We start from the raw sequence: 15,886 nt of genomic DNA, 5'->3' as shown, positions 1-15,886 counted from the left end.
CAAATCCCACATGACCAGACCCGGGATCGAATCCGGGGCGCCGCGGTTGGAAGCCAGCGACTAACCGCTTGAGCTATGGCGCGGCCCTATACCCAATCATAGTTTGATCAATAAGACTGGTTCCCTATTTCCAGTTTGTAAATCTTCTTAAAATTTTCGTGGGATACCGAAATTCGTTCGAAGTGGTTTGACAGTGATAGGAATATTTTGAATTACGTGATAGGGAATTGTTAACATTTCAAATGTGGTATTCCTGATCAGCACACCTGAATGACCGGAAGGCAGGACGGAAGGGGCGGAGGCGGAGGTGTATGCCATGTGGTCAATAAAGATGATAAAAGATGGCTGGTGTAGTGTCGCAACTGGACGTTGAACAATTGTTTTTCACAGCTATTGGATTGAAAACAAGTCGTTGATACCGATAAGTTGTTACTCGAAGCTTCCACATTGAGATAAATGGTATCCTCAGAAGTGAGAATTTATTTTAGAGCTAATGTGTTAACTTTCCCGATTGTTTTGTGTCACATACCGTTACATAAAACCTCACAGTAACTTACGTAACAGTCCACATACTTTTCGTACCACTTTGAATACTGTAGAAATTTGATATGATTAAGTTACAAAGTTAAAATCATCTGTAATTATGGAGGAATTGAGATGAACCGGAATTTGTTTCAAAGCAGGCCTTTGCATGCTAAACTATTAGACTACCAGAAGGGTTCCATCGTATGGGATAAGACTCCGTAGTCCTGCGAGAATAAATCCAAAGTTTTAGAAGCTTTCTTCCAGCTTTATGCTGGTTTCGTGCTTGGTTCACTGTTCATCCCCGAAGACAGAGGCTATATGTTCCTCCAAAACGTCGGTTGCCTTTCACTGTACCATACACCCTCATGTCCCAGAAGATAGAACTGTTCATAACCACAGCTATGAGAACCTCAGATCCAACATATCAGATACTTAACTCATGTCTGGTTTAAAATGTTGAACTGTACATGGGTATGTTACTAAAGGAATTGTGAGACGTAACAGTCATCTAAACGATAGACCAAGTAGTGACAGAGTGTTCATGTTAACTGTGTTAGCCTGGCTAACATGTTCAAAAATAAAAGATGTAGCTTTATACAGTGACAGGAGAAATGGCATTTTTTGCCACCTCAAACAGCATATCATATGCATTATTAGCTAACACTGTCAGTCTTACACTAGCTGTTGGTGAGTGCAGGTCCAATTAGAAGAGACATGATGTAGTATAGGTGTGCGGGAAGGGGGTCGTGCATAATATTCCATGATGTCATGTTAGTGAAACAGAATGTTAACACATTTCATATGCTTGCATGCTTACAGAGGGTTAGAGCACTTTCTCTATATCTTGGGGTTTAGGTGACAACTGAAAAGTTGCATTTCAGCACTGAGACCAAGTGTGTGCCACTGTTAGCAATAAAGTAATTTTTAATGTAACCTTACCAGTTTGTAGTCACCATCTTTCATTGCTATAAATCCAGGGGACATAGATATGTTTTTACAAGTATTTGTTATAATTTGAGGTTTGAGGTTTTCACAGCTCTGAAGATTTGTATTGTGGTCACCTGTCTTATGACTTTCTTGTTGTATGTTTTCCTATTTATAGCAAACATAAAAATAATTATTTTATCATTACTTACTTACTCATGGTGCTGAGCCCTTCTTGAGGAGCTGCCAATTCTGCAGCTACTCAAGAATTTCCCAGCATTTTATGGAACCTGAAGATTCGTTACCATGTTCACAAGAGCCCTTGACTGGTCCCTATCCTGACTCAGATCAATCTAATCCATAGCAACCCAACCTCTCTCCCTAAGATCCATTTTAATATTGTCCACCCACCTACGCCTTGGTTTCCCTTAATATCAGAGACCAAGTTTCACACCCATACAGAACCACAGGCAAAATTATAGTTATGTATATTCTAATTTTTATGTTTTTGGACAGCAGATTAGAAGACAAAAGGTTCTGGACTGAATAGTAGCAAGCATTACCCAAGTTCAGTCTCTTAATTTCCTCCTGAATCAGGTTTTGATGTGTTATCATTGTTCCCAATTATCTGAATTGTGCCACATTTTCAAAAGATCTGTTTCCTATCTTTATATCATGATGTTACCCTGCATTTTGGTGACGAGACAGCAACATATACTGTTTTCTCTGTGTTTACTTCTAGACCAACCTCTTTACTTGCGTCAATTAAAGTTTGTGTGTTTTTCTTTGTGGTATCTACATTATCACCCAGTAGATTCACATCATCGACATAGGCCAACAGCTGATGTGTCCTGTTTAATTTCAGTCCCACTTCGTTTTCCTGGACCTTCCTAATGGCATATTCTAAAGCAAAGTTGAAAAGGAGTGGCGATAAAGCATCTTGTTTTCATTCTGGATAGGAAACTTATCAGACAAATGTTTACCTACACAGATTTTACTATACATTTCATTTAAACACATTTTAATCAACCTAACTAGTTTCATGGGTATTCCAAACTCTTTGAGAATATTGTACAATACTTCCCTCCTAACTGAATCATAGGCTTTCTTGAAGTCTTTGAATAGCTGTCTCATCGTACTCCAATTTTTTCTCCAATATCTGACGAATGCAAAAGATCTGATCTGTAGTTGATCTGTTGCGTCGGAACCCACACTGATGATCCCCAACGATTTCATCTATATATGGACTTAACCTTGAGAGAAGAATATTGGATACAATTTTGTATGAAGTTGATAGCAGTGATATCCCTTGATAATTACTAGAGTCAGTTTTATTACCCTTCTTGTGAACTGCTACAATAATAGTCTCCTTCCACTGATCAGGCGATTTTTCATTTTGCGAAATAGAAATGATTAACTTATGGACCTTAGAGCGTAATATTTCACTCCTGCTTGAATATGTTGTGCCGGAATTTGATCACTACTTGGCAGTTTATACCGTTTCAATTTTGCAATAGCACTTTCAACCTCAAAAGGGCTATGATCAGGTACTAAGGGCTGAGCTGTATGGAATTCTGTCTAACATCATTGTCCCTATGTACAGTCAATAACTGAGAGAAGTAGTTCTTCCACCAGTTCAAAATGTTGTGGGAATCTGCAAGCAGATCACTGTTCTCATCCTTCACCAAGTTGCTGCTAGGCTGGTAACCCGTTTTAAAGTCATTTATTCCTTTATACAGGTCTCTAGTGTTCTTGTTCTTACTGTTCATTGCAAGCTCAACAATTTTGTCTTTCAGATGTTCCCTTTTTTAATTCCTGAAATGCCTGCTGGTTTCACATCTTATATTGTTCAGATTATCACCACTTATTTCGCTTTGATCCTGTAACCATTGCTATTTGGCTTGTTTTCTTTGGTCTAGTAATTCTGAGCATCCTTCATCGAGCCATGACTTGTGCTTCTTCAGTTCATAATAACCTAGACTCTCCTTGGCAGACATTTTTATATTCTCTCTAATAGTTTCCCAAGCTTTATTAACATCCACCTCAGTTTCCAAGTTTTGCAAAGCCGCAAACCCATTTGAGATTTCAACGCGATACTGCTCTTTACTCTCTACCTCATTTAATTTCTTGAGATTGAACCTTTCCATATGAACTCTGTGGATTGTTTGGTTGCTCACTGCCAGTCTTTCCCCAACCTTTGCCACCAGCCGGTAGTGGTCAGTATCACAATCTGCTGCCCTGAATGATTGGATATCAAGTATACTTGAATGCCCTCTCCTGTCTTATCAAAATATTGCCAATTTGATTGTGTGTCTTCCCATCAGGAGATGTCCAAATAAATTTATGGATGTTACGATGTGGGAACATTGTACTTTTGACAGTAAGATTTTTCGATTTGGCAAAGTTTACTGCTCTAACTCCATTATCATTAATAATTTCATGCAGACTCACATTCCCAATTGTTGGTTTGAAAATGTCTTCCCTCCCTACTTTAGTATTGAAATCTCCTAACAAAATTTTTAATAGGGTACTTTGGGAATTTATCAAGTACATATTCTAGTTCTTCATAGAACCTGGCCTTTATGTCATCAATTTTATGTTCTTTTGGGCTGTGAACATTGATGATGATGATTTAACACCAGCGACCTTTTAGTATTATATTAGTATATGATGTCCTATCACTAACGAACTCTACCCTCTAAACTGCTGATATGATTCTTATGTGTATGAAAAAATCTGTACCCAATTCGTGATTTTCGTTCCCCTCTCCATAGAAAAATGTATATTCGCCTGCTGGTGTGATGCCACGTCAGTCCTGTCTGATCTCCTGTACCCCCACTAAATCTAACTTATATTTTAAGATTTCTTCCACCACTGCCCTGAGTGAACCTGCCCTGTACATACTTCTAACTTTCCAGGTAGCAAATCTCATATCCATTTTCTTTAGCTGAGGTTGTTTATCCAGAGGATCTGTCCAGGTCCGAGGCTTTGTGTTCATTTTCATAACATGATTAGTTTTTATGGTGAGGAGTTGTTAGCCCCACTCCCAATGCCCAAGCTGGAGGACCACCCCTTGTCGGCCGTATGTGACTGCTTATTCAATATATTCGCAGCTTCCCTCCAAATCTGGAGGGTGCCTTCTCCATCTGCAACCTGAGGACATGCCATGCCGTGGTGATAAGGGACTCACCTATTATATTTTATAAATTTTGAATTACATCACAGATGATGTAATGTAAGCATTTCTACAGTCACCAACCAAAGATCCCATTTTAATCTAACCAGATATAGTGATATGTCATATTACTGGTTATGATGACAGAGTTTTTGGCTGTACTCTGCCTGTACAGGAAGATCAGGTCACAGCTTCCTTTTAGAACTTTCATTACATGTTGTAAATTAGAGATCATCTTTCACTCTGTACCACATAACTCCTGCAGCTGACAAGCACCTTTGAATAAAAATAACCACTTCATTGAAGGATAGCTTTTTGACTGTAACCTGGGTGCCAAAAATTATTCCTTCAAGGTTAATGTAGGTGAAGAAGCAATGATAATTCAATGTATTTTCTTTCTCCCTTCCATGCTTCTGTCACTTCTGGATTACTGGTTAGCAACAGCCTATCCTTGGCTGAGGAGTGCTGCTTCTTAATCCTGTTACAAATGTATAATCACTCTGTGTAAACAACGAAAGCAGTGTGCCAAGATTCAAAAAGGTGCTGAAGATGGTATCATGTACTTACCACAGTAATGCTCATGTGTGCACATGAACACACATATATGCACACATACTTGGTTGAGGTTGATGTGAAGAAATTCAGGGTGAGTAATTTCAAAATATATTAGTTTAAAACAGAACTTTGAAATAATCTAGTAAACTTTAACTGTACTTTGATTTGTTTCATTCTGGTCCCGTCACACTAACAATTACAAAGAAACAACTCCATCCAGTGTGACTATTCAAGTTTTTATTACTTGAAAACGTAGCACCCTTACATGTTTCGGTCCTTACGGACCATCTTCAGAGGGAACATCAATACTTATTTGGAAACTACTATCACAATGGGTGGTCTGAGTGCTAAAATACATACACACGCAATGCCTGGAATCACAATATACATAAAATAATGAGAAGGAGATTCTTGGTATCGTCCTGTGTTTGTTCATGGCATGCTGTGTTGTGATAGACAGGTGGCACAAGTTCAGCCCCCATCAAGAAAGATGATAAGAGAAGGGGCACGAACCTACTTGGTTTATAAATTTTAACTTAAACAACAAAGTTTTAAAAACTTTAATATACCAGGAAAGCTGCTGTGATTGTGAAAAAATTGGATTTTATATTGTTTTATCTTTTTAATTTTACCTTGAGATACAGGATTCCCACTAAGACATTTGTGGGACCTGTCCATGAACATGTAGAACAGATGAGCAAACTTATAGATGATAGTAAAGGATGACCAATGACTAGTAGCATGAATTCTGATGATTGACCAACCGTTTGCCTCATGGTCTGCATAGGGACAGTACCTTACTGACTCCTGCCACTTTTCCCCACATGGCCCAGGCTGAGACAGTTGACAGCGTTTGTATAAATACGTTGTGTGAACACAACACTGGACAGACTGGACAGTCTCAGCACTGTTTGACAGATTTTCCACATTGATACAGCTGATCACTGAATATCATTGAAACCTTTGAACCTTCAAAGCAGATTACAGACCTCCAGCATCAGGTATCACAGTGAGCTCTATCATATCCTAGCCCAGTATCAGATGTGGTTGTAAGAAATTTAACTATTGTCCACCTATGTTACAACCAAGATAGGTAAAGGATGATTATGTGGAAGGACTTACTCAGGAGGGGGCACGCGGTAGCGTAGTTGGTTGAGGCACTATGCTACAGGTTGGAAGGTTGTGGATTGAAGTCCCAATGAGGTCATTGGGTATTTTCAATTGACCTAATCCTTCCAGCTGCACTATGACCCTGGGGTCGACTCAGCCTCTAACATAAATGAGTACCAGGAATATTCTTGGGGGTAAAGGGCGGCCGGCATGTAAGGCTGAAAACCTCACCGCCATCTATGAGCCGATTGTCTAGAAAATGTGGAAACCTCAACATCTCACAACCCTATGAGTCTCTTCGGCCTGTTACAGGGATACTTTTACTTTACTTTACTTTACTTACTCAGGAAGGTATATAAGGGATATAGCTTGTAAAGGTCTTCCATGATTTCTTCGGCAGTAAATGGAAATGAGTAGGCACTTTCATCCATCAGCCACCCACGCTTCATGAAGAATCATAGTATGCATTAGATAGGGCTCTAGGTGGGCTAAAAAGCTATTTTGGACCTGATGGTGAGAAGAAATTCTAACCTCCTGGTTGGTTGGTTTCCAATGGCTGCCTTTGGGATGATTTAATCCATTTTGCTTCTTGCTTCCCAATAGAGAGTTTCCTTTTGGGAAGCTTTGTCAGGTTTGTTGCTCATTTTGCACTACCCAGGGGACATGTATGACTTACAGAATGTCACGGACCCAAGCAACTTTGTCCGCCTTTGTGACATCCTTGTTAGGAACAAACTCTGGACTTAGGTTTTTATCCAGGTACTATTTTTTAGGAAACTCAACTCCTTAAATAGTATTGTAATATTGTTCTTTTTATTTCAGGGCATTTTGGTCATGACAGTCAGTCGTCATGAACAGTGGCAGAGGAAGAAAGATGGTCCCAGTGGTGCGGCCAAGCAAGATGGTGGAATTAGTGAATTACTGGGGCAGCAGCAGCAAGATTAACAGTGAAGGAAGCCACAGCCATGTGGAGTATATTATGACCAAAGATGAAGAAGATGGAAGAGTTGGTGCAGCGCGTGCCTTGGATGATGTACATAATAAACTTCCAAGAATCCAGGAATTGCCCATACCAGAAAATTTTTCTCAGGATTGTGATGAAGAGAGAAAATATGAACACAATGCTCAAATTACTGAACAATGTGCAGGTATTGTATGATGTTGTATTTTAATATTATAAAAAGAAAAGACTGAATGTAAACCAGTATTTTAATTATTAAATTTGAATACCGAATATGTGAAGTCAGTCACAGTGACCATATTGTCTAATCTGCATATGATCTTGAACTGCTCAGGGGTACAGACCCATTTGGAGCATGGTTGTATGTTTATATTTTTTTCCTTATCTCTGCAGGTAGAGATTTGGCCAAGGAGTTACACAAAATGCCTAAAAGATTCATGCATTCAGAATTAATTCTCAATCAGAATAGACAGTAGGACCATTTGCATGACAGCCGAGCGGATTCTTATCATAAAATGCTATGTAAATAAGATGTATTCATTCATTTTTTAAATCGAACAATAAAGCTTTTAGTGTTATGTAATAGTGAATAGTTGCATGTGAATTTAATGTTTGTTTGTTATATGAGAAGAGTTAATTGTATGCTTAATTATTTCATTTATAATTCTTTCTGCCAAATGCATCTGCTAATTGTATAATTTGTACTTTAACAATGTTGTTTATGATCTATTTTCTGTGTACTCTTAAATGCTGTAGCATTCCTGATAATTGTAGTGTATGTTGAAAATGCATCAAATGGGAAACACTAAATGAATGCTGAGCTGCACTGAGAAGGAGCAGGAAGGTTATGTCTGAATCAAATACACTGCCAGCACAAGTTAGTGGGCATGCTTCTACATGGCCATAGACAGGATATTAGTGCTCTTCATTATACTGATAGAAAACTGCTGATAGGCAAAAACATGAAAAACAGAAGGACATATGGTGAGAACCACCTGTAATGTTTAGCTTTTGACTGCTGTATTTAGTTATTACTACTCTGTTGTCATATGTTAGTGACTAGACACCAGGTTTTGATTCATAGTGGGATCCATTGAAGGCTTGTAACTCGTAACTACAAGTGACTGTAACAGTCTCACTGATTTATACACTATGAATCTATGTTGTTATGATATGGCTTGATTTAATGTTACACCATGTATCTTTTTATGTTTTGTATGAGATTGTATCAGTTTGACGAGCTCTATATCCTATGGGTGCTAAAGCCCCTGTACAGGATTTGTTGTAACCGTTTTTCTTTGGTTCTGCCAGCCCCGGTAGAGCAATTCGATTCCTCTCAGGGCGTGTTGATTGGCCATGACTTGGGTGATTAGTGGGGCTTTAGGCGTAGGGAAATCACCACAACACCAATTAACTGTATGGAGTCTTTATTAAATTTGCACTAATTAAATAGAAATGGCCCGTATTGGTACCCTTCACAGATTCGTGGATGTAGGCTTACTTACTGTTCTGGGGACACACACTTAATAGTTACCACAGGGCGTGTTTACGGGGATCCAAACACGTGTACCCCCGGTGAACGTAACTTTCAAAAGTCCCTTTGCCAAGCACCCCCTGAATGGTAAATACTTGCCCTGGTTACCCCAAAATTCGGGCAAAGGACCTCCCACTTCAGACGATGATTGGCTGGACCGGGCAGACTGGGAGGTTGCTTATCATTCTCCTCCAATTAAGAAAGCGAATCTCCACTAGTGTACAGTTTAGGGGTGAACTTTGCCACCTGCTGCGTGGCTGTCAAACTGAGATTTTGGGTTAGCAGGAAAGGACGCTGCTAAATTTATGACTCCCCCTGTCAAGTTTAGAATTTCTAAAGAACTCGGCCTTGTTACGCATTAAATCAACTGATTTACGAAAGGGCAGCTGGCTTCAAGCTTGACCCAAGCCACTTGCTGCATGTCTCAAGGGGGAAAATTCCAAATTGTGAGGCAAAAGTGAGGAATTTCACAAAACCCTAACCATACACAAACATCAATTGACCTTCCCATAAACTGGACAGTTACATTGTGGAGTTATTTAATAACAATAAACAATAAACAATTAAAGGTCATTTTACAGGCACATGTGACAGTATCTCCAGGAATGATCAGTTTCACATTCTTTGCTGTCTTTCAAACTGTACTGTAATGGAGTGAATGATGCTGAATGTTAGGTCAAAGTTGGTAGTCGTATTCAGACAGAATATGCAGGAGACTGTCTTAACATTCTGAAATGTTACAGAACCCTTACATGTGCTTCATAAACCAGCAGTGCCTGAAAAGATAGCTATTGAAAGTGAGAGAGAGTTGTCTCCAAATGAGGAAGGACATAAAGGAAGATGGAAGAAGAAGAAAAGAAGACACCGGTAAAGTGATTTATATGCTGTAGTGGACAGGATTAAATTAAAGAATTTTATGGGTCACTGCACTCAAAACGGATATTGTTTAGCCAGCTTCTAAAATGTTGCATTTTAAGTATATTTTTGAAAGATGATTGGTAAACTGACAGAAGAACATTTTATTTATATATACCAGTATATTTCAGAACATGGTGAAAATTTCAGAATAAGCAAGAAATTAATTTCTTTTTATTGTAACTGCATTGGTTTCCTATAAACAGTGAAGCCTCTATGTAAAGAAATGCAGGGGACCCACATTCTTGAACATGTATATGGAAGATTTGAAACAGATGTAGAATCAGCTTTTTTAATTCAGTTCATAATAAAATAGTTTAAGCTTTTATTAATTTTTTTATGCCTGACACAACACCAAATGTGTAAATATTATGTAATGTCCTAGAGCATTTTGAAAAAAAATCAGCCTTAGGTCTTTTTCTTTCTCTGAGTGTCTTATGCCCTATGAGCTACCCCAATTGTGTCTGTGTTTATTATAATGTTTATTGTTTTCTGGAACAGTAATTGTCTCACCATCAGCAGCAACTTATAATTTTGATGTCAGTTTGTCTTGTCCACTACTGTTTCACTGTTGTACCAGTGCTTTGTCCTCTTCTTTCTTCTTTCACTGAATTGACTTCTGGTCTTTGTTAGGCTGCGCTCAGCTGGACCCATGGCCCTGTGCTTAACATCATAATCACATGATTCATGTAAATATAACAAACTCCAAGGTACAGATATTTCTATGGGTAATAGATACTGAAATTGACTTCACTGATGAAGGTAATCCTTGGTGTGGTTACACCCAGAGATTCCTTGCCATGATCTCAAAAGCCTGTTGCTGGACCTAGTGAAATTGAAAATTGTGGTAGTGAAATGATGCCAACCCAGAAACATATTTTCTTCAAGCACATGTCCCATTACTACATAGTACTGTTACTGTCATGTTGGTGCACTGCCTTTATAGAACTTGACATAGCTAAAATCTACCATCTAAATGATCCATGGTACTCAGCTGCTATCATCTCATGCATGTAAATTGGAAATTCAAAATTCAGGTACATTCATTTGTGTATATATATGTTTTCCTATAGAGTTACAATTTGCACAACAAATTGCAAATATGAGGTGGTTCGACAAATAGCCATGAAGCTAGGAATGATGGATGTGTGTGAAGATGACTCATGGAATCTCTACTGGACCGATACATCAGTATCAATTGAGAGAGTCAAAGAAATGAAAAGATTCCAGGTAACTGTGATGATATTTTGGGGTGTAACTTTCCTCTCATTCTTCACCTTATTGTGAGATAACTTTAATTTTTGAGATGGACAGGTATTATAAATATCTTAGTTTACATCATGTAAAAATCCAGAGTTCTGTCTACAGTTGACACAGTTTTTGTTGATTTTACATGGATAACCTGTTCATGGTAGAAATGTAACATATGAGAGATAATATTTCATGTTATGACTGTTCTGTATTCAGTCAGTTCCACTAAATTTTGAACCTGGATATGTGGTTACTCTTTAATTTACTGTTGCTACTGTCCCATAGCTCAGACAGTTAGACACTGACTTCTCAATGCAAAAATCTGGATTCAATCCCAGGTGCTTCATATGAAATTCATAGTGTCTCTGTCCCCCCCCCATCAAATCATTATTTCACCCATGATCTATGCTCGTTTATCTCTGCTGTCTGAAGTATGTGATACACTTCACCAGGCCGGATGTTGTCATATCTTCAATCTTTAAGTTGGGGGCTTCATTTTTGACTTGGCACTTGGCTGATTACAGAGTAAGTAAGCAAGTTTTCAGATATAAACACTGGTTAGAAACTTTGAAGCACATTAAGACTGATAATTATTTCTCATACAGTGATTGCCAAATATGCTTCAGATGTGCATGCCATTATGTCTAATTGAAACTCTTGATATGGAATAATTTCACTGAACACCAACACAATTCGTTACACTGCATGTATTTTCAATATTTTTTTTTTCAAACATGTTATCATAACTCACTGCAGGAGACAAAATAGGAATACTGTCACTAGATATTTCAGCATATTTTCTTTTATGAGAGGTTTTGCTACTGGCTTTTCTTATGGTAATTCTGTAAACCATAATGTGCTGTTACGTGGTGCTAAAGCTCTCGCTGAACCTCAGTGAGTGGAAATGTCTGTAACAGTGTATGCATGCAGTCCAACTGGATGGGCATTGCATTTGTTTGATGTTTAACACTGTTTACCCAAGTTAATATCTAGCTGTCTGCTCAACCGTATTGGGGGTCATAAATCCACAATTCCTGGATGATAAAGGTGAAAACCCAGAATTTGATTAAATGTGTGATAATAATTTTGTGTCTGAATTTTAACATATGTATTGTATGAACTACACATGTAATATTCCCGATGTTAAAAGTACGTGAAGAATGCTTTCTTCTGGGATGTGGCGCCAACGTTTTGGAGGAACGTATTGCCTCCATCTTCAGGTAAAAAAATCTGTGAGCGAGAAACCAGCGTGAGCAGGTGGCTGCAGTGATACGTTCCTTTGAATGTCAGCTTTCACAAGACATACATGGCGCCACATCCCAGAAGACAGCATTCTTCATAATCACCGCATTGAACACCTCAAATCTTACATTAAAAATACATGTTTAAAATATGTCATTTATTGTCATATCCTGTTACTGTTAGATGAATGGGCACTTGAACCTACAATTTCTGCAGTAATACCCGCCTACAGTATATGCCCAGAATCCCATGTAGCCTTAGCATTTTAGTCACTTATTGTATAGTTGTGAGCCCAGGGGTTAAACCCTGTGGCTATCTTATTTTTGCATAATGCTGCATAAATAAGGTGGATCATATTTTTCACTTCCATTCTAAAATTAGGTCACTTGGTATGTGGAGAGTTATGGGTATGTTTGCCATCTTACAATGCAGTCCTACCAGTCCATAAGTGTCGTGTTTGTACAGGAAGCAGTGCTCTAATAGCATAACCTGTAATTACTCATGAAGGCTTCAAAATTTGCAGGTCCTCATTTGTTTAAATTACAGGGTCTTATATTCGTTAGTGATAGGATATCATATATAATACTAAAAGGTCGCTGGTATGATATCATTGTTATGAATGTTCATGCCCCAGCAGAAGATTTAAGGGGCGATTGAACTCGGGTAATACTTGCTACCATTCAGTCTAGAACCTTTTGTCTCCTCATCTGCTGTCCAAAAGCATAAAAATTAGAATATACAAAACTATAATTTTGTATGTGGTTGTGTAGGGGTGTGAAACTTGGTCTGTGACATTAAGGGAGGAACATAGACTGAGGGTGTTTCAGAACAGGGTGTTGAGGAGAATATTTGGACCGAAGAGAGATGAAGTGACAGGAGGTTGGAGAAAACTGCATAATGAGGTGCTTCATAACTTTTACTCTTCTCCAAGTATAATTAGAATGATCAAGTCAAGGAAGATGAGGTGGGCAGGTCATGTAGCAGGAACGCGTATAGGATATTGGTGGGAAAGCCAGAAGGAAAGAGGCCACAGGGAAGACCAAGGCATAGGTGGATGGACAATATTAGAATGGATCTTAGAGAGATAGGATGGGATGGTATGGATTGGATAGATCTGGCTCAGGATAGGGACCAGTGGTGGGCTCTTGTGAACACAGTAATGAACCTTCGGGTTCGTAAATGCTGGGAAATTCTTGAGTAGCTGCGGAATTGGCGGCTCCTCCAGAAGGGCTCAGGTCCATGAGTAAGACTACCAAAACTCATATATTAAAAGCCCTTTGTTTTATTATATAAATATTGTTGTATGGGCTGACAAACCTTTGGATTTTTCAGAAAATAAATCACTTCCCAGGCATGTCGGAGATTTGTCGTAAGGATCTGCTGGCTCGCAATCTTAACCGCATGTTTAAAATGTTTCCCAATGAATATAATTTCTTCCCTAAAACTTGGTGTCTTCCAGCCGAGTAAGTGTATGATGCATGTATTTTAATCTCGCATAAGAGAAGGCATGTCATGCACTGTCATGTATATGCATGTACGCAGACTTTTTAGCCATGCATGTCAGTTTTATTGGTGGGAAGTTGGGCAATTGGAGGTCATTGAAGCATCTCAACATTATATCATTTTCTTTCTTTGAGATACTTGCACACAGATTGTTAAGCTGAAATTGCTAATTTCTTGCTATTTGTTTCTTTATTATTTTTATTATCGAATTTGTTGAAAAATTTGTTGAAGCACTTGTCTCTAAAGGTTTGTTGTGCTGTAGCCATTATCCCTAATAATACTAATTGTTCATAGCAGCGATTTATTTTCTTGATCTGAATGCAAGTATTTGTTCCATGCAAAGTGTTAGAAGTCACTGACTTATAAATTTATAAAAGATCCATGTAATTTTAGACTACCACTATACATATCAAATAAAATATTCAGAAGTGACACTTCATCAGATGATTATGATTAGGTGTATCTTGCTTCAATAACCTGAATATAGAGTGATATGCCTTCCAAAAGTTTAAATCAATGGAAACTATTTTTTGAAGTTTTAATACTGAGCCAGATTTTTGCTGCTGTAAACTGATATATGCAGAAAGTAGATTTTCTGTTTGACTTTGTATGTGTTATGTTTGTTTCCTGCCATGCACCTGACAGCAGTTATTTAGTGATGTTATGAAATTTGCTGTGTACCCATGCCAGTATGTATTTGTAGCTGCTGGTGTTGTGCAAGTTGAGTATCTGATGTGACTGAGGTCCTCATTCTCAGTATTTTTTTTTCTGATTACATGAGTAGATTTTAATTTCTTAATTTGAGTGTTTTTCCTTTTTTGAAGTTCTGGTTACTACATTTTATGATATTGATATGGAAAGCAGCCATATTCTCATAAGATCTAAAAGTTTGTGATGATGGTATATTGCTACAAGTATTATGTTTTTGGACATTATCCATCGTCTTGTCTATTTTTTAAATCTATGCTGTTCCTTTTTCAAAACATAACATTTCAGAGACTGGATTCTGTCCCCATCCCCAGGTCCAGAGATAGGGGCTAGCTCTATCTATTAGACCCAACTGAGTAGGTTTTACCTGAGGACGGGGACAGAATCCAGTCTCTGAAATGTTATGTTTTGAAAAAGGAACAGCATAGATTTAAAAAATAGACAAGACGATGGATAATGTCCAAAAACATAATACTTGTAGCCATATTCTCAATGAAAAATGAGAGCTTGTGCTGCTTATTTAATGTAGTTCTGAAATAACATAGACAATTCAGCTGTTTACATCTGCTGACATTATGGATAGAAATGCTAAAAGCAGCATGTTCTTTGCACTTCTGGTGAAGCAAACATTTGTTCCAGTGAAGGGTTTCCCCCCCCCCCATGATTATAATGTCTCCTTTGTAGGAAACTAAATTAAGAAAATTTTGTCTTATGAGCAGATGAGTATGGTAATATGATGTTATATTTGGGTTCTTTACAGTTACAGAGAATTGGTGGCTTATGCACAGACTGCGAAAAACCAAACTTATATCTGTAAACCAGAAACTGGATGCCAAGGGAGAGGCATTTATATCACAAAACATATCACTGAAATTAAACCACATGATAAAATTGTTTGCCAGATTTATATTTCAAGGGTAAGTTCAGTCTTTGCCAAACATTAAATGTATAAAAAGTTTCCAATTAAGTTTATTTCAATCCAATGCAACATATAATGCCTTCACCACTTCAGCACTTAGTTACCTAACATGTTTCGATTCTTAATGAATCGTCATCGGAGGTATACCACTACAATGAGGACCCACCAACACGTAAATGTTTTTATAAGACTATATACACTTAAAACATTTATGATGCTCACTATATGTAGTTGTTAATTTTCCATTGTCAAAATAGATGTTTGACATAAACTTTTATAATAAGAACATTCTTGAAGTATATTACTTAGAAGTGACATAGTTGCAATCACTTCCATAAAGGATAGTTTAAAAATGTAATTTTCCACTGCACTGTATATAAAATTGAATTTGTTTCACCACAGCAGCCTTCCTTTACGTTAAAATTATATTATAAATGTGTGTGAAAACTTATTTTTAAGTTAAGAACTTTGTTCATGAACCAACATGGATTGTGTTTTATCTTCCTTGGTAGTGGATATTGTCGTCTTTCCCTCTTGGTGATGTGTTCTCTAAATATATTATTA

The 15,886-nt window shown here is 37.8% G+C and overlaps 1 protein-coding gene across 5 annotated transcripts in view; it reads left to right on the top strand.

The window, feature by feature from the left end:
* The first annotated feature begins 291 nt into the window (after nt 1-291).
* Nucleotides 292-15,886, top strand: part of LOC111864383 (tubulin polyglutamylase ttll6) — a 40,969-nt gene continuing 25,374 nt past the window's right edge. The window contains exons 1-7 of one of the 5 annotated variants that reach the window (XM_023851598.2): nt 292-459; nt 5,069-5,270; nt 7,112-7,437; nt 9,528-9,651; nt 10,773-10,929; nt 13,525-13,655; nt 15,164-15,320. In XM_023851598.2, the coding sequence (XP_023707366.1) occupies nt 7,140-7,437; nt 9,528-9,651; nt 10,773-10,929; nt 13,525-13,655; nt 15,164-15,320 (867 nt within the window). In that variant the 5' untranslated portion in view covers nt 292-459; nt 5,069-5,270; nt 7,112-7,139. Of the gene's footprint in view, nt 472-5,062; nt 5,271-7,111; nt 7,438-9,527; nt 9,652-10,772; nt 10,930-13,524; nt 13,656-15,163; nt 15,321-15,886 lie in introns of all 5 variants that reach the window. The other 4 variants (XM_023851595.2, XM_023851597.2, XM_023851596.2 and 1 more) reach the window with 4 other exon arrangements.

This window comes from Cryptotermes secundus, unplaced genomic scaffold (genome assembly GCF_002891405.2).
Source record: "Cryptotermes secundus unplaced genomic scaffold, Csec_1.0 scaffold357, whole genome shotgun sequence".
NCBI classification, from domain to species: Eukaryota; Metazoa; Arthropoda; class Insecta; order Blattodea; family Kalotermitidae; genus Cryptotermes; species Cryptotermes secundus.
Note: the sequence above shows the minus strand (reverse complement) of the source record. Positions and strands in the feature narration are given on the sequence as shown.